This window comes from Malaclemys terrapin, chromosome 4 (genome assembly GCF_027887155.1).
Source record: "Malaclemys terrapin pileata isolate rMalTer1 chromosome 4, rMalTer1.hap1, whole genome shotgun sequence".
In the NCBI taxonomy this organism is placed as follows: domain Eukaryota; kingdom Metazoa; phylum Chordata; order Testudines; family Emydidae; genus Malaclemys; species Malaclemys terrapin.
The window spans coordinates 94605840-94624454 of NC_071508.1; the positions used below are offsets into that span (position 1 = coordinate 94605840).

General features: G+C 44.4%; 1 protein-coding gene across 6 annotated transcripts in view; it reads left to right on the forward strand.

The window, feature by feature from the left end:
• The first annotated feature begins 1923 nt into the window (after positions 1-1923).
• The window catches only part of BMF (Bcl2 modifying factor), a 62218-nt gene continuing 45526 nt past the window's right edge, over positions 1924-18615 (forward strand). For 4 of the 6 annotated variants that reach the window (XR_008444873.1, XR_008444872.1, XM_054027769.1 and 1 more), the window contains exons 1-3: positions 1924-2037; positions 5504-5821; positions 7030-7193. Coding sequence is in view for 4 of the 6 variants with exons in the window: in XM_054027769.1 (XP_053883744.1) it covers positions 5509-5821; positions 7030-7193 (477 nt within the window). In the remaining 2 variants the exon portion in view is untranslated. Of the gene's footprint in view, positions 2038-2192; positions 2459-5503; positions 5822-7029; positions 7194-18615 lie in introns of those variants that run through there. The other 2 variants (XM_054027772.1, XM_054027770.1) reach the window with 2 other exon arrangements.

The following is an 18615-nucleotide window of genomic DNA, read 5'->3' on the forward strand; positions in this document are numbered from 1 at the left end:
GCCTGCAACTCCACTCAATCCTACTTCTTGTTCAGCCAATTGCTCAGACAAATAAGTTTGTTTACATTTGCAGAAGATAATGCTGCCCACTTCTTGTTTACAACTGTCATCTGAAAGTGAGAACAGGCATTTGCATGACACTGTTGTAGCTGACGTTGCAAGATATTTACAGGCCATATGTGCTAAAGATTCATATGTCCCTTCATGCTTCAACCACCATTCCAGGGGACATACATCCATGCTGATGATGGGTTTTGCTTGATAATAATCCAAAGCAATGCAGACCAATGCATGTTCATTTTCATTATCTGAGTCAGATGGTTGATTTTCTTTTATGGTGGTTCAGATTCTGTAGTTTCCGCATCCGAGTGTTGCCCTTTTAAGATTTCTGAAAACATGCTCCACACCTTGTCCCTCTCAGATTTTGGAAGGCACTTCAGATTCTGAAACCTTGGGTCAAGTGCTGTAGTGATCTTTAGAAATCTCACATTGGTACCTTCTTTGCGTTTTGTGAAATCTGCAGTGAAAGTGTTCTTAAAATGAACAACATGTGCTGGGTCATCATCTGAGACTGCTATAACATGAAATATATGGCAGAATGCAGGTAAAACAGAGCAGGGGACATACAATTCTCCCCCAAAGAGTTCAGTCACAAATGTAATTAACACCTTTTTTTTAAATGAGAGAATCATCAGCATGAAAGCATGTCCTCTGGAATGGTGGCCGAAGCATGAAGGGGCATATGAATGTTTAGCATATCTGGCATGTAAATACTTTGCAGTGCTGACTACAAAAGTGCCATGCAAATGCCTGTTCTCACTTTCTGGTAACATTGTAAATAAGAAAAGGGCAGCATTATATACTGTAAATGTAAACATGCTTGTTTGTCTTAGCGATTGGCTGAACAAGAAGTAGGACTGAGTGGACTTGTAGGCTCTGAAGTTTTACATTGCTTTGTTTTTGAGTGCAGTTATGTAACAAACAAAATCTACATTTGTAAACTGCACTTTCACAACAAAGAGATTGCACTTCAGTACTTGTATGAGGTGAAAAATATTATTTCTTTTGTTTATCATTTTACTGTGCAAATATTTGTAATAAAAATAATAGACACTGATTTCAATTACAACACAGAATACAATATATATGAAAATGTGGAAAAACATCCAAAATTTCAATTGGTATTCTATTTAACAGTGCAATTAAAACTGTGATTAACTAAAAAAAATTAATCGCAATAAAAAATTAATCGCCTGAGTTAACTGCGATTAATCAACAGCCCTAATGTTTATGCCTCTTTCCATAGTGCTTTGACATCCGTGGATGACTGCAAGGTATTACCATTGTTGTAGCAACCCTCCCAGCTGGATGTCATCCCCTAATCTTATAAATTAACTCTCTGCTCCATTAGCCAAGTCATTAATGAAAAATAACGAGTAGTACCTGACCTAGGACTGACCCTTGTGGGGCCCCGCTAGATACACCCACCCAGTTCGATAAGGATGGTCTTTCAACCACTTGTGCACCCCACTTTATAGTAGTTTTAGCTGGCCCACGTTTACCTGCTTTGCTTATGAACCCATCATGAAGGACTGTGTCAAAGCCCTTATCATAAGCCTTCCTTGCCCTGCATCCTTCGGGCTAGCTGTAGCGTAACACCAGACGGCCGGTCAAGCCGGAGCCTCCCTTCACCAGTCCCGCTGTGCATTGTGCGCTTTATGAGGGGCTGGGGATTTGCCCTCCCTCCCTTACTCTGGTTTACATGGAAGGCTGCACATCAGCGTCTGTCCCTGCTGCTGCGGCAGCGCTGGGGGCGTGGGCCGCTCTTTCCGTATTGGCTGTACGTCAGTGGGGGCGGGGCTTCTATCAGCTGTTTGGGGGATGCCAGGAAGCAAGTGTATTTTGGAAACAATGCGGCGCGGCGGCGCCTGAGGCTGCAGCTTGGGGACTCCTCGCTCTGCCGGGGCTCGGCGCCCGCGTCGCCCCACCTCCGTCCGCCCGGCGGCGCCCTGCCCTACCTCGCCTCCTCTGCCGCAGGTAAGTGCCCGCCGGGCCGGGGGCTCCTGCCGGCCGGCCGCCTCCCCGCTGCGGGCATGGAGCGGAGCGCGCCCCAGCTCTGCCGCGGGAGGCGCTCCCGGGCGGGCCAGTCAGGAGGCCCCTTTGCACCCCGTGCTCCCCGGCTTCTGCCCTCCCCGGGGGGCAGAGACCCCGCACGCTCATGGCAGTGGCTCCGGAGCTGCTGCTGCAGGGGGGCTCAGTCCCGGCGGGCACTGACCTAGCAGCCCGCCCCTGCTCCAGGCGGGGTTGGCTGGAAGGGGGCCGTGGATCAGGAGCCTTAGGGCGGTGGGGAGAGAGCGAGCCTGTGGCAGCTTCTGTCTCTGGTGTCTCTTGGCTGGGCTCGGGGCCGAAATCGAGCCATCCAGGTTGCAGCCGCTTGTGCCATGGGGCCAGGAGTCAGGTAAGGACTGAGAAGAGTCGGGACCTGCACTTAGACCCATGGAGTTTGCAGTTACCCTCCTAGAGCGGGGCCGGGTGCCTCCCGTTCTCCCCGGTCTTGGTCCTGGAGTGGAGACCCCGACCCTCATCACCTCAGCATGGAGAAATCCGCTCCGCTGGTACCGTTTAGTTCTAGTTCATTATGCTAAGTGACCCTCTTCCCCCATCCAGGAAATGGCTTCCCCTGTTGATATCAGGGAGATGTTTATATTTTCTCCAATTGAGCCTGGGTGACATCTGTTTCGCTCTGTTCTGTGAGCTCATGAACCCCAAACTAGTGAGGGGGGAATCTTCTCGCCTGTTACTCTCTGACTATAAACTGGTAACTGGCAGATTGCCGGGAAATAACGGGAAAAGATATTTATCATAAAAGATATTTATCATAAAAGATATTTATCATAAAAGATATTTATCATATATCTCTACAGCAGTTCATCCCCTGCCTGAAAGGGCTCCCCACATCTTACCGTTGTTTTATATCCTTTCATTGTACTGTCTCTGCAGCTGAATTCTAGTCCGGTAAAATAAGCCCCTCCTTCCACCAGAAAAATATTTGCAGTGTCCTCCATTAGCCCTACTCACCATGGTATCTGATTTACTTAAAATAAATAAAACTCCTCTTTTGTTGAGTTTCCTCAACTTGATGTGATCACTTCCTTATAGTTAGATTCATGCAAGTAGCTGTTGAAAAATACTTGTGCCTCTTTGGCAGTGAGCTAATTCAGTGTATTGCTCACAAAGCAATTATTCGGGCACTTGCCAAAGGCAGAGACTTTAAAAATTGGTCATTTGCATAAATGTTGATGATGATAAAGAAACAAGTTAGTGCTAGCATTATTCCAAAGCATATTGCTTTTTGGAAACAGTTACCTGAAGTGCCTGTATAAGATAGTGCCTTGTACGTACAATGCTGAGTACACTTGTGATGCTAGAAATTATGGTCATTTCCAATAGCCCAGATAATGTGTTTCCACTATTGAATCTATTCTGGGGTTTAAAGTTTCTGTTTTAAATCCTGTTGGCCTCAAACATTGTATTTAAGTCCTCTGCACAGGTATAACTTTGCAGTACGTAAGCCCACAAAGGGAAGGAAATGAATATGGTAGTCCTAAACTTAGACCAGCCAACTTTGTTTTGGGAAGCAGGCAGAGGCATGTGTATGTTGAACCCTCCCTCTGTTTTTCCTGTCTGCTCATCTTGAGAGTAGCCTCTGATACTGTAATGTATAAGAATTCCACTGTCAGTGTGCTCAGGCTTTCTCAGATAGCAGGTTTTCTTGTTTCCTCAAGAGAATGTGGTAGGCAGATTGAAGGTATGATACTCCCTGCATTTGTGCTCCCACAGTCATAAACAACGCTAGCAAACTCTGATTTGTTTGATGCATCTTCCTTTGAGAAACTCTATTTTCCTTCTTGTTTTTGAAGGAGCTACCAAACTTTATTTTGGAGTCATGAAGAAATTAAGTGGCTCTTAGGGTAGGTGATGCTCTGGACTTGTCAAACGTCTTGTTCTTCCCCTCAGAAAAAAGCATGATCCCACCTTGGCCCACCAGGATAGGATGTGGACTAAGATTTCTGACTGTTCTGAAGCCCCTTTTGTTAAATGTTTGGTCTACCTGGTAAACTTCCTGGCTTTGGGGTTTGTCATGTTTAGCTTTTTGTACCAAATGTAGCTCTAGCTATACATTTTAATGCTATTTGCAGTTGTAACCTCTTTTTGAGAGTGGAAAACCTTATTCCTTGCCATCTCTGTATCTTCTTTAGGACAATGGTGTCCTGAGTTCATATTTACATGGGAGGAGGTACATGTGGAGAACTGTGAGGGAAGTAGTGGATAGATCATGCTAACAGTTGTCTTTTTATTTCCTTCAAGCCTAGGATTCCTATTACTAGTCTGTCAGCCTGTTAACTTTTGGTCAAAACCAGAGCAAAGGAGAGTGAAGAGTTGAATTTCACTTCCTTGTTGAAAACTGGGTGAAAATCCTGGGCATGGATCTCTTAGGAGACTGTCTTCAAATGGGGTCAGATGCACAGATAACAGGAAGGGATTGCTGGATTCATTGGCCAGGCTGCTTCTCCCTATCCTGTGTTAGCAGGAGCTCTAAAAGAGTGCTTTTCATTTTCCCACCCTCTTTTGCCTGGTGTGAGGACATAATGGGGCTAAAGGAAATACACCTTTACCCCGATATAACACGAATTCAAATATAACGCGGTAAAGCAGCGCTCCGGGGGGTTGGAGGCTGCACACTCCGGTGGATCAAAACAAGTTCGATATAACATATCTTACTGCGTTATAGGTGAAACTTTTTTGGCTCCCGAGGACAGTGTTACATCGGGGTAGAAGTGTACTTTGATGTGTATAAAAGCCCTGTTTGAGATACGGACATGAGCAAACTCTAACTTCTGTAATTCTAGGGTGAACTAAAGGAAGGGTGTTTTGGGTAGATTCTGTAGTAGTGAGGGGTACGTGGGGGTGGTGGGGCTGCATGAGTTTTGGGCATTTGGTTGGTTTGCAGGGCAGGGAATGAAGTAACCGGAGGTTATGGCGTGTTTGGCAGAAAGCAGTGTTGACAAGTCTTATGGTTTGATGGCAAGTCTCTTCAGAGCCTTTGGGTTACACCAAATAGTAAATCAGAAGGCAAATATATGTGTGGGGGGTGGCTATGCAGGTTGGATTTGCTTTTTAAAACAATGTCCCTCTGTCTCGCCATGACTATTCTTTTATTGGGGGGGGGGGGGAGAGAGGGGTGGTCTTTAAGACTTCGAACCATAGGTGGAGCCTTTTTAGCTTGCAGAGATGTCTGTTCAAGGGCTGCAGAACTTGACCACAAGATCTTAATCATCAGCTTATTTCTGATCTTTTCAGGCCATGTAGACTGGTTTCAGGAGGAAAGAGCTTGGGGAAGTAGGGAGAACTGTGTCTTCCTGAATGGAATTGGACGGGGAGTTATTCTGGACTGCACTCTAGTTGTATCTTAGCCATTTTCTCAAGTGTTCATTTGTTGCAGGAACAATGGATCCCCCCAGCTACCTGGAAGAGGACTATTCTAGCCTGGATGGGCTGGACGATGACGTGTTTCACTCTGACTTTGGACTCACAGGTCAGCCTGGTGAGATGACCCCTCCTGGCATTTTCACACAGAACCAATCCTACAGCTGTCTCCTGGGGAGGTTTCAACTGTTCCCACTCACACACTGCTGTGGTCCAGGTATCAGGCATGCTGAGCAGCAGGACAAGGCAACCCAAACACTCAGTCCATCCTCTTCCACTCAGGATGTCATGTTGCCATGTGGAGTCACTGAAGAGCCCCAGAGACTCTTCTATGGTAAGAGCACTCCAGCATCACTAGCTTTGCAGAAGGGAAAACTGCCCCTCTAGTGCTTCCATGCTTCTCCCCTCCCCCCCCCCCCCGGACAAGAGAGGGTTACTTATTCTGCTGCACCTCGAAGAAAGATGGGTCTCTCTGCTTCTCACCCTTGCCTACTCACTGCAGGAGCTGTCCCTTTGCTCACTGCTTCTGCCATCCTTTAAACACCAGCTCCTTTCCCCCCCCAACTCCATTATAGGGCAGCTGAAGTTATTGCTAGACACTTACAGCAGCACTTGTCTGAGACCCTCCCACAGGCTTCAGAGGGTGATCAAGTGCTTCCCTCACCCCAGTGCACATGCTGCTGATTTGCCTGCAAAGAGTTAAACCTTCACTTTCTCCAGGCCGCCCAGGTGAATCTTCTCATGTGGATGGGACGGCATGAGTATTGTCAGTGCAGAGTCGGTAAACACAGAGGTTCAAATGTTGTGGATCTTTTGTTGGGCTCTTTGCTGATAAAAAAGTTGTCAGATAAATAACGTGAACAACCAGTTTTTCAGTGGTAAAGTGGTAATTGGCCTGAATTTCTATTAAAGCTGAATTGGAGACATGAATCATTCCCCACTTACTTTTTTTTTTTAACCTGAAAAGTAACTCCCCCGCCCCCCCCCCCCCCCAACTTTGAGTCAAATTCTGCCTTTGGATTCTCACATGTGGCACCTGTTACAATGAAGAGCCGTGCATGTGTACCCCAAGGTGAAACTTGGTCCTAAATGCTGAGCAGTTGTGAGTGAAGCCTGATTTGGAAGCCGCAGCAAGGGTTATGCCAGGAGATTATTGACAGAGACATAGGAAGGACATAGGTACTGCATAAGTGTAAGACTGTCATTCCAGATAAAATCCCAACGTTGACTGAACTATAAACAAGCCTGATCCATGTGTGAGAGCTTTCCCTATCTCAATGTGGTTTCTTTCTTTCAGGTCACTCGGTTATGGGAGGAACATAATACACTCTGCTGGATCAATGTAAATCTACTTAAAACTCTGAGTGAATGTTTTACTGAATACTTAGCGTGATTAGTCATTGTTTAGGCTGCAGAAACTGGACTTTAGCCTGAGTCAGAAGTTTGCAATTACACAGGTTTTCCTTCAGATGTGAGAAGGGGAACAAGGCTTTACGCTGGGAGACTGAGCCATTGAGTCTTCTCATCTCTAATGTCTTGCAGGGAATGCTGGGTACCGTTTACATGTCCCCCCAGTTGGCTTTGCATTGAATCCACACCTCCAAGAGGAGCCTCGGGAAGGTCAACGGGAAGCACGTACTGAGGTTCAGATTGCACGGAAGTTACAGTGCATTGCAGACCAGTTCCACAGGCTCCACATACAGAGGGTAGGCGCTCTTTCTGGGGGGGAGAAGGGGATTTGGTTATCCAGGTATGGCATCCAGCAGCCTCCAGCTCAGCTGATCCTTCATCTCACATCTTCGTGTAGTCACCATCTATGCTGAATACACACTTGCACCGCTCTGTTGTGGCTAGGTTCTGCATCGTGAGCCAATCCTAATCGGTGTCTGTCATATTTTAGCTAACTTCCATGCAGCAAAAGGCAACTGTATGGCACCATTCCACCCTGCCTTCTAATCTCTGAGGAGAAGAGAACTAGAAGTCCCTGATCACCCAGGGTTTAGAATTGGCATATCCAAAGTGCAGCCCAGCGCTGTCCTCCTCTTTGATGTGGAGATAGCTAGCAGAGTGCACAGGCTCTAACATGCAGTACCTCATCATGTTTTGAGCAGACTTCAACTCAGATCAAGGAGTGCTACATGCTGGGACCTGTAGCTGCTGATGCCCTCCTGTGGGCTTCAGAGGGCGAATACTTCCCTCACCCCAGTAGAGCCATTTAAAGATGGGAGCTGCTTTTGTCTTACTCAAGTTAGGTGAGGAACTTAGTTCCTGGAGAGTTGCTGGGATGGCCCTCGGTTGGGCAAAGTTTGAGTGCACTTAACTTATGGAGATGAAGGGTCCCAAAGTTTTCTTGTCATGACCCAATAGCAGAATTTTTAAGGGAATGTTCTAGAAAGATCAACTGAAGAAATGTGAAAGTTGGCTATCTGGGCTGTGGGATGTCATTCTGACATTAGAAATACCATATCACGAATTATTTTTGTGACTTGTTTGTTTATTCTCTTCCCCGCCCCCCTTTCTAAATGGCACTCTCTTGCTAGCTGTCCCTGTCTCACTGTAGCTAGCTTCTTACAGCAAAGGGAAGATTAACAATCTTTGCTGTCAGGAGTCCTGAAGGGAAGCAGTGGAACTGGTTGTAACTTGACCCTTTCCATCTGGGGAGTGTAGCTATCCAATGTCTTTGTCAGGGAAATGCGTCCAAGAATGCCCCCCTCAAAACAAATAAAAAAAAACCACCAATAGAAAATCTTGGCCTGTTCCCTCTCCCCCAGGCAAGAAGTGTGTGCTGCTATGGCGCTGAGAGAGCCATGCGACTGACTGCAGTGCAGTGCAGGACAGGCCTGGGGACTGACTGAGCCAGGAGAATAGAATTGAATCGCGTGTCAGCCAAGCATGTGGGAGAGTTAGTAAACAAAAGCATCCGCCTGCACTACCAGCTTCTGCAGCCAGCCAAGGAGGAGCTCCTGTGTCTTTGTTTGAACTGGAAGGACAGTCAGTTGAAAAGGAGGGGGAGCTGTTCAACCATTTAAAAAACAAAACCAAAAACAGGTGTGAAAAATCTCAGCCAGTGGTTCTGCAGGACTTGACACTGGGATAGGTATTGGCATTTAGAAATGCTCAGGGATTCTTTTTCTTGGGAGGGGGGTAGTACTGAGCCCTTGTGTTTATGTGGTCCAAGGCACAGTTCCACACTGAGTTTTAGTGTCCTATCTGTGCCAATGCATTCTTTTCCCTACTGACCCTGCGTGGAGGACTTCCTTTGTCTGTTGGCACAATCCACAAAAACAGTCCTGTGCTCTTCTGTGCCTGCTGTTTAAAGGGCAGTCAGTGCCTAGAGACACATGAATTGGCTTATGATGGGCTGTGGTTTGTCCTTTGGGGCAGTGGAAGGGGCAATCTCTGAGAATAGGAAACTTGAGTTGCCATTTGTCTGTAAAGCTTCTATTTTGCTGTGAAACTAACCCCAAAACTGGGTGCCCCGTTTCAACAACTCAGAGTCTTGGTCACAGACCACGATTCCAGGGTTATAACAGGAAACATTTAGAATATCATAGTCATAGTCACCACCACACCTCCTGAACACCTGGAACAAAAAAAGGACTAGCAGCCAGTGGGACGTTCCTCCAACAGATATGAGTGTCTGGTGGATCCTGAGCTGGCAAAATAGGTGCCAGTTGCTGCACTAGTATGTAGGAAAAATGTCCAGTACTGGAGTTACTTGTCCTGTTAGCTGTTTGGCATATTTAGGCTTTTTATGCCTTAATTTGATGCAGTGATATATTTAAATAAAATAATTGCGTCTTCATCTCCAGTACAGAGTTAGAACAATGATGTAATCTTATGGAGCACTTCATAGTTTTACTGTTCAAAGTGCTTATGAAATGTGGGCTACTATAGAAAATATTTCCACATGCAGGTTCTGCTACTTAGAATTGCTATGGTCAGTCCACAGTTCTGCAGGGCCCTTTTCAAACTATGCACAAGGGACCTTTAGTTCTCTCCTCACTCTTGCGTGCCCATAGTGCCCTCCATCTGTTTAAGCCTCAATACCTTCTGGTAATCTCCCCTCTTGCCCCCCAAGGCCCCCATCATGTATCAAGAAGCCAGGAGGTGGAGCTAAAACACAACTTTCTGTGTGCGGGAGAGACGTTGGAGAACTCTCCTCTAGTTTACTGGAGGTAGATTGGACATGAATGAGAAATTTGGGATGTTGCTGTGATTGGTAGGTTGCGTGCACGCATATATGCTGTGCAGCGCTTGTGTGAGCACCTAAGTCACATAAACCTGAGTTTTACTTGCTGCGATAACTCAATGGAACACTTCAGCAATTTCCCACTGAAAAGGCACTTACTGAACAGGCTGCAATTTTGTGGGAGCCAGTTTTATTCCATTCCTCCCTCATCCCTTAAATCCAACATTGGCTACTGTGCACAACTGTAAGATCATGTCACAGAAGGTAAAATTCTCTCTTTAAGAATAAAGACCTAGTAGCCCAGGACAGTTCTGGGCTTTAATCCAAGTGGAGCCACTGACTTGCTACATGTCCTCAGAAAAGTTTCTTGACCTCTTTGTGCTCCAATCAAGTCAGCTGGAAGATTGGGTTAAAAAAAGCAGAACCTCAATGAGAACCAGATGCTGAATCAGAGCTGAGCTATCGTGGGTAAATAAGTACATTACAACCAACAACAAAGCCCCCTTCAAACACATCGGAAATCCCGCAGTTGATTTAGTTGTGCTGACCATGTTCAGAAAACAATGGGACCTAGCAATAGAAATTTATTGCTACCCTATGTGGAAATTCCCCAGGTACTTTAGCAAATTGTCTTGATGTAATTGTGAGGAAGAAAAGGGTGACTGGCCTGAGCATTGGCCCTGTGTATGAAATGTTTAGGACTAGATCCACACTGGTTGTGGGCAGGTCTCTGGAAATGAGCCCATTCCAGTAAAATTAAAAACAGCAAAATAAATTCTTCCTCCTGACAACTTTCCACTTGAAAGTGAAACTTGTCATGTTTCGCATATGTTTTTTCTTATACAAATTCATCAGCTGAAGCCTCCCTTGAAACATTTTGGATCATCCATCCATTAGGGAATCTGTGGTCTAAGACCCTCCAGTTTAGGCTGTCGGCACAGTACATTGTCCAAGATTTATCCATCCCTTTCTGCATCACAGTTGATCCCGTGTCTAGTGATTTTTTTTTTTTTAACTAAACATTTTAAATCAAAAATCCTAATGTCAAAACTGAAACTGTTCTGGATCATTTTCAACAAATTTCCCATTTTGGGAATTTTTTTCAAAAGTTACCAAATTCTCAAAACATTCTATTTTAACACTTTCAAAATGAAAAGGTCCATTTTTGGTTCAAAACTACTTTTTTTTTTTAGAAATATATAGTATAAAAAAGCTTGAAATTAATTTTTTTAATGTTATCAAAATCCTTCAAAATATTTTGATCTGTTTTTTTTCGGGGGGGAGGGGGGTTGTTTTGTTTTGCAAACATTGGAGACTTTGACTTTGTCTTGATTTGGGATGGGGGAAATTTTAGACATCTCAAAATTCTCTTAGGATGGGAAAACTGTTTCCTGCTCTGTTCTAATTACCAATGAAGCAGTGAGTGGAGGGTAAGAAAAGGCCTAGCTGTGGGAAAATTGAGAGTTCTACATAAGTAACTGCCGCAAAGGTTTAGCTTGGGATAAAAAGAGCCTAAGGGGGTGTCCTGGGGAACTCTGGAATAGCAATGGGATTGCAGCCTAAATATATGGTGCTTCCCCCACAGTAAAAGATTCAATGAAATAATAGTGCAGGACACCTCAAATGATGTGGGATGAATTTCAGAAAGTGGAGGAAGTAACCAGGGAACAGCCATTTTCGAGTTGATTCTGACCAGCTGAGAGGAATTGGTTACAAATCTGAAGCAGGAAGGCAGTTTGAGTAATGTGATCATGAAATGATAGAATTTATGATTCTAAAAAAAGGCAGGCGTGCGAGCTGCAGAATTAGGACAATAGACTTGAAAAAAGCAGACTTTAACGAACTCAAAGAACTTTTAAGTAAAGTCCCATGGAAAGAAAATCTAAGGGATAAAGGAGTTCTGGAGAGCTGGCAGTTTCTCAAGGAGACAATATTAAATGCACAGCTGCCAACTATTCTGATGCAAAGGAAAGATAGGAAGAAGAGAAAGAGGCCAACATGGCTCCATCAGGAGATCTTTAATTTTTCCAAAAAGTGAAAACATGGAAGAATTGCTAAGGAGGAGTACAAAAGAATAGCACAAGCATGTAGGGACAAAATCAGAAAGGTTAAGACACAAAATGAGTTACACTTAGCAAGGGACATTAAGGCCTAGTCTACACTGGCGGGGGGAGAGGGGGCAAGATAAGTCGGTCTAAGTTATGCAACTTCAGCTATGAAAATAGCATAGCTGAAGTCGATGTACTTAGAGCTACTTACTGCAGTGTCTTCACTGTGGTAGGTCGACTGCTGCCGCTCCCCCGTCGACTAGGGTTACCATATTTAAAAAATAAAAAGAGGACACTCCACTCTGCCCATTCCCTTGACCTTGACAAATGAGGGAATTGGTCTTAAATCAACTGGCTAGGTGGTAGTACTGCTGAAAAGGATCTGGGGGTTATAGTGGATAAACTGAATGAGTCAACTATGTGATGCAGTTGTGAAAAAGGCTAATTATTCTGGGGTGTATTAGCAGTGTCATATGTAAAACACAGATGATAAATCTGCTCTACTCAGCACTGGTTAGGCCTCTGCTGGAGAACTATGTCCAATTCTGGGTGCCACACTTTAGGAAAGATGTGGAAAAATTGGAGAGAGTCCAGAGGAGAGGCAAAAAAAAAAAAAACAGAAAAGGTTTAAAGAGCCTGACCCATGAGGAAAGGCTAAAAAAAACTCTGGCATATTTAGTCTTGAGAAAAGAAGACTGAGCAGGAACTTAATAACATATATGGAGACTTAAGGACTATTACAAAGAGGATGTGATCAATTGTTTTCCATGTCTGCTGAAGGTAGGACAAGGAGATATGAGTTTAATCTGCTGCAAGGGAGATTTAGATTACATATTAGGAAAATCTGTCTAACTATAAGGGTAGTTAAGATCTGGAACAGGCTTCCAAGGGAGGTTGTAGAATCCCCTTCACTGGAGCTTTTTAAGAACAGGTTTGACAAACACCTCTCAGGGATGGTCTAGAACAGGGGTAGGCAACCTATGGCACAGGTGCCGAAGGCGGCACGCGAGCTGATTTTCAGCGGCACTCATACTGCCCAGGTCCTGGTCACTGGTCCTTGGGTGCTCTGCATTTTAATCTAATTTTAAATGAAGCTTCTTAAACATTTTAAAAACCTTATTTACTTTACATACAACAATAGTTTAGTTCTATATTATAGACTTATAGAAAGAGGCCTTCTAAAAATGTTAAAATGTATTACTGGCACACAAAACCTTAAATTAGAGTTAATTTATGAAGACACCACTTCTGAAAGGTTGCCGACCCCTGGTCTAGAAGATTTACTTGGTCCTGCTTCAGTGCAGGAGGCGATGACCTCTCAAGGTCCCTTCCAGCCCTGCATTTCTATGATTCTGTAACCAGTGAATTGTACTCGCTTTGCCTACAGCCTTGTTTTGTGATAAATAACTTACAACACGTTTTGTGCTACCACAGGACTCCAAGGCACTTTATAAACTGCAGTGCATCCCTTTAAGAGTCCCTTTGAGGACAATGGTCACTAGTAACTCAGCACTTTTCAGCTATTACCACACTGTGGCATTTGAGATACTGTAGTTATTTCTTACTCTAAAAGTAGTAATATCCCATTTTACACATGGGGAAACTAAGAAACCGAGGTTGTGACTTGCCCAAGGTGGCAGAATGACAGAGGAGCAGACCACTGAATAGGACCCAAGAGCTCTGCGTCCAGTCCCTTGCTCTGACTGCTGGATCCCACTGAGATCTCTCTAGGGATTGGGGGGGATGCTTGGGTTGATTATTAATTGGGGTGGGAGGGGGGATTTGTGCGAGCACATTTGTGTGTCCGCGAAACTCTGGTGGAGAGACAAGAAGTGGGTAACTCAAACTGTAAATTCCTCCTTGCTACTGAAGAATATCCTATTAACTCTTTATGATCTTTTAGTAACTACTCTTGGCACTGGCAAAGGGAACTTGGTTTATTTACAGACAAACATTTTCTTTACTCTGCTGTGTGCTGTCCCTTTAAAGCAGCAGGGCTGCTTTTATTCACCCTGATTAGGCTGTGTGATGTAATGCAACCCTGTGATGAAAGGGAGCTGCACCTCTGGCTGCACAATGAAAAGGCTCTGGAGCCAACAGCCTCCCCTCACAGGAGGGCTTGCATCTTCCAGGTTTAGAGAGTATGCATGAGAGATGGGTCAGTTCAGCAGTGTTTGCTCTGCGGCCAGCTCTGTTTATATCACTCTCTATATTTAGCCTCTGAGTCATCAGAACTGCTGACAAGAAGCTGAACTACCCACAGGCTCCAGTGCTGCACCTGATTGCTTGCCTTTGTGTGTTTCCAGTGGGGGGCGGGGGGGGGGCGGGGGTGTTGCTCTGTTCAAAGTTCCATTTCAGTCTGGGTATTTTCTTGTAGCAGATCTGAAAGGTTTACTTTTACCTCCTCTTCTACTTAATGTCAATATCTAGAAATGGGGAGACTAGTCCTGCCCCCTCTACCCAGTGCCTTCATCAGATAAAGAAACTCCTTTGTAACTTCACCCTTTGTGAGGAAGGGATCTGTATAAAACAAAGGCCAGGAGGACCCTGATGCATATGCAGTAGAATGGATTATGAACAAGGTAAACCTAGAAAACAGGGCTCTAGTAGCTAATCTTCAAGGTATGGGTTAAGCCAAACTTCTCCTGACAACCAGCACCATGTCTCCAAATGGGAGGTTTCGTTTTTCACCCCCAAATCAATTAAAGATTTTATTCCAATCTTTTAGTAAGTTTAGTACTAGGCAAATTAGAAAATCTGCCTCCACTTTGACTGAAATTCTCAGGTGGGAGTGCTCTGCTGATGTGGAGAGCAAAGGCAGATTGGGCAGGCAGCACCCCACATGCTAGATTGGGACACTTCATCAGAGAAGAGAAGTTTTCCCACATCTCCTAGGGTTCAATTTGGGGAGGATGAGGTGGGAGTGTCAGTCCTTAGCTGGCACTTCTGGTCAGGGAAGGAGCTTAGGGAGGGTTGGCGTTTTGGACCCCTGCAACTGATTTAGAGTAAATTGTAAAGGAATCCTGTCCCAGTCCATATAAATGGTGGCTGTGACTTAGGGTCTCAAGGGCTATGGGCATAAAGCAGCAGCAGATGGAAAGATCCCATGAGTCTTGAGGAGCCTTTATTCTCCCTCCACCCCGAATAGAAAACACAACTAAATAACCTTGCCAGGTTGCACAGGGTAGGAAGCACTGTGGCCTGGGAAAGTACTGGCCAGCAGTTGCCCTTTCCAGGTTGAAAGTCAATTGGTTGTTGCCATGGTGTTTGTCAGCTTCCACTTCCTGTAGGCTCAGCTCAAAGAGGAAGGCACAAGTAAATGGTGGTGGTTGTTCTGAGTTAGAAGAACTTCGAGAAATGATTCACCTGCCAAACCTTCCCCCAAGCCGGAGAATGTGTCTTTTTAATAAAGGTAGTTCCTTGCCACTCCTGTCATCCCCTTTGTGGTGAGCGTCGGTGTTATTCCTTCCACTGCTCCTGCAGCTGTGGGTCTCTTCAACTCGTTTCAATGTGTCTCCTCCATCTCTGCATTCTGAACCCCCAAATGTTTAGTGGCTTTCTCTAGAGGTTGACTAACTGGCTTCTAATTTGTGCATCCTAAGAACCAGATAGTGCTTGTGACTACTTCTCCCTCTTCCACAAATTTAATTTCTGCATGATGCTGCCATGATGTCCATTATAGGAAGGATCTATCTTGCCTTCCTTTCAGAAATGTATTAATTTAGATGGAGTAGGTGGCCCAAATGTGTTAACATGACCCAGTCACTGTCCAACGTTAAACAGTGTTGAACAAGGTCCAGGCTTGGTACACAGAGACCACAGCCTGCTTAGTACCATGGCAAACACACCATTAAAAATCTTTTTAAACCTTTTATTAAAGATAAAGAAAAGAAGGTAAAACAGTTGAAGCATCTGAAATTAAATACGGCTTTATTTTAACAACCTCCCTCTTCCCCACTCCCCCCCCCCCCCCCCCCCGTTAACTGCAGAGAGTTTTTAGAAGGAAAAATCCTGACCGTCTTAGATCAGTGGTTCTCAACCTTTTTTTATTTGCCCCTTTGGAAATTTTGAATGGAGGTGTGGACCCCTTTGGAAACCTATTGTCTGTATGTATAGTTGAATTCTGTTGTCACTTTTCATTCTGTCTTTTGCGGGCTACTTAGACATAGTCTGCAGACCCCCCAGCAGTTGGGGTACCACAGGTTGAGAACCACTGTTTTAAATGGTATCTAAGATGGTAATAACTGCCCTGGGGTGGGGGGGAAGAGAAGTAGCGAGTTGAAATAGCAACTACAACAGCTCCAGCCTGCTGCTAAAGTCCAATCCCAGTGTATCCCAGATGGTGGCTGGGATTCAGCTGGAGCTGGTAGAGGTGGTGATGTCATCTGGATTCCTCTCTGGCTTGGCCTGGTCAGGATATTTCTCAGGATCAGGGTGACGAAGGCCTGGGTGTGGTGGGAGTGGCAGCCATGATGATGCTCACTCCTGTAGCCTTTATCTGTTCTTCCTTATTTCTCCCACAAAGTGTCTTTCTTTAAGGAACAAAAAAGGAGTGATAGGTGAAATAGCCCATCCCCTCATTATTTTGTCCACCAGTTAGGTCTCATATCTGACATGCCAGTTTTGGCTTATTAATTTCTGGATGCACATTTTCTTGTTTCCCAAGGGTGATTTTAACACAATCCTTGAGTTAAGATTAGTAGCCCTTTTGGTTTAGATTGTCTTCCTGTCTCTTTTTCTTACCTTTTCCCATCAACATTTATTATTATAGGTTATTGTGACATCTTATGAACTATCACATACTTGTTACAGTTGAGCTCATAATTAGTGTAAATTTGCAGGCAGTAAAAATTACAAGTAAATTTGCAATTATCACAACACAATCCTATTCTGAGTGTGGCAGCAAGAGAATGGAGCTCCTTCTAAATCAGTCCATTTTCTCTCTCTCCCACTATTTTTACTTTTTTGCAGGTGTATTATTCCCTAATCATTAGGAACCCATGAGGTTGTAGTGTGACTTCCTTTGTCCCCTCCCCTCACTTCCTTTTCCAGCTGGGACATCATCCATGATGTCTGTTGCCTTGGGGAGCGTGACTTCCCAATCTTACTAAACTCAAATCTGTTTTGTAGTAGCACAAATGTGCCTCTAGCCACCTGGAATTAAATGTAGCTTTCAACAGTGAGTCAACAACTGCCCCTTGGTTGCAAGTGTTTTTTGTTTCTTTGCAAGAAGTAGCAACTTTTTGCCAAGATTTGTATTAGTAGTTAAAAAGAGACTGTTTAATACCCCTAGACACACATCCACTGATGTTCCTGTTTAACGGTGTTGCCACTTACAGCTAAATCTTGGTCCCACTGACTTCAACAAAAGTTTGGCCACTGACTGTGTTGGGAACAGAATTTGGTCCTTGAAGAACCACATGGGGTAAGAATTGTGAAGCAAAGCAGAGTGCGACTGACACCCATGCTGTGAACAAAGGTACATTGTCTTATACAAAGGTACCACCAATAGTACCGTGAATATATACACACTCTATATAGAAATGCGTGTGTGTGACAGTTTGTTTTGTATGGAGGGAATCCACAGCTGCTCCTCTAGCATGAAAAAAACAAAACTCTTCTTCCAGCAATCAGCTGCTACCTGTGATTCTGAGAGCTGCATCCAAAGTGACCCACTTTATCTTTAACTGTGTATCACAGCTCCTGAAATCATCTTGAGCCACAGACTTGTATCCAAAGGCAGAGTATGAATAAAAGTGGTTTGACACAAGAACTGGGATGCTGATTGGTTGGTGACAGATTTATTTATATATATATTTATATATGAGAGCGAGAGACACCTATCACTTATTGTACACACTGTGCAACACCCAGTAGGAATATCAATTATCTAAAACATCTGTTGCCAATTCTTGTCCCTATTCCATTTTTGGCACACTTCCTCCCTCCCATCATGGCTCTTATGTTCTTTATTAACTTGTTTATGTAGAGGCATCCTGGCTGATACGAGCATGGTTCTGGGAATGGAATTTAGGTTTGTTAGCTGACTGTTGCGGTATAGCACATTTTTCTTGTAAAATTACCTTTCTTGTGACTTACTGAAACATCCATGGTAATAGCTTGGACAGAGAGTCTTTTAAGGATATCCTCCTTAAAAGGCTGCAGCTACAACAGGAAGCTGTTTCATGTGCCTCAAACTTTGTGTGTCACTTGTTGACTTACTCTAGTTTATTACTCCAGTCTGCTTTAGTCACAGGCTAGTTCCCTTCTAGAGTCATTAGCAATTTATATTTCCCTAATATTTTCTCCCAGAGTAAGGTTATGAAATTAATTACTTTTGGCAGGGATATTGTGGGCTAGAATCAGCCTTGGGAAGAATATAAATCTGCACCACGAAGTAGTGATGGGTAAATCTCAAGGCTGTGTGACTTTGATACTTGACCGAGCCTCTTGTGTCTGAGAAATCCAACTGGAAATCTCATGAACTGGCTCTCCTGATGTTTCTGGTCCTTTCTGGCAGGCAAGCAGTGCCTTGGAAAAAATCCTCTCGTGATATTTGAGTATTTTGCTCCCAGTCCTGGCAGAGGCATGTTACTTGAACTTACTTACTGAAACTTCCAAGAAGGTCCTACTCAGGTTTGGGTAAGTTCTTTTTCTGAACTGGCTTTTCCATCCTTACTGCTGAGATCATCTGCCATCTTCCCTCCATGTCTCTTGTCTCACATTAAAATGGTACCATTGATTTTTATCTCACATACGTCCTGTCACTGAAGAAGTGCTGCTCTTGAATCTGACTAAATAAGAAAATATAAAGAGGCAGTGAGGTCTAGAGCATGGGGACTCTAAAGACCTGGGTTCTATTCCTAGCTTTGCTGCTGGCATGCTGGG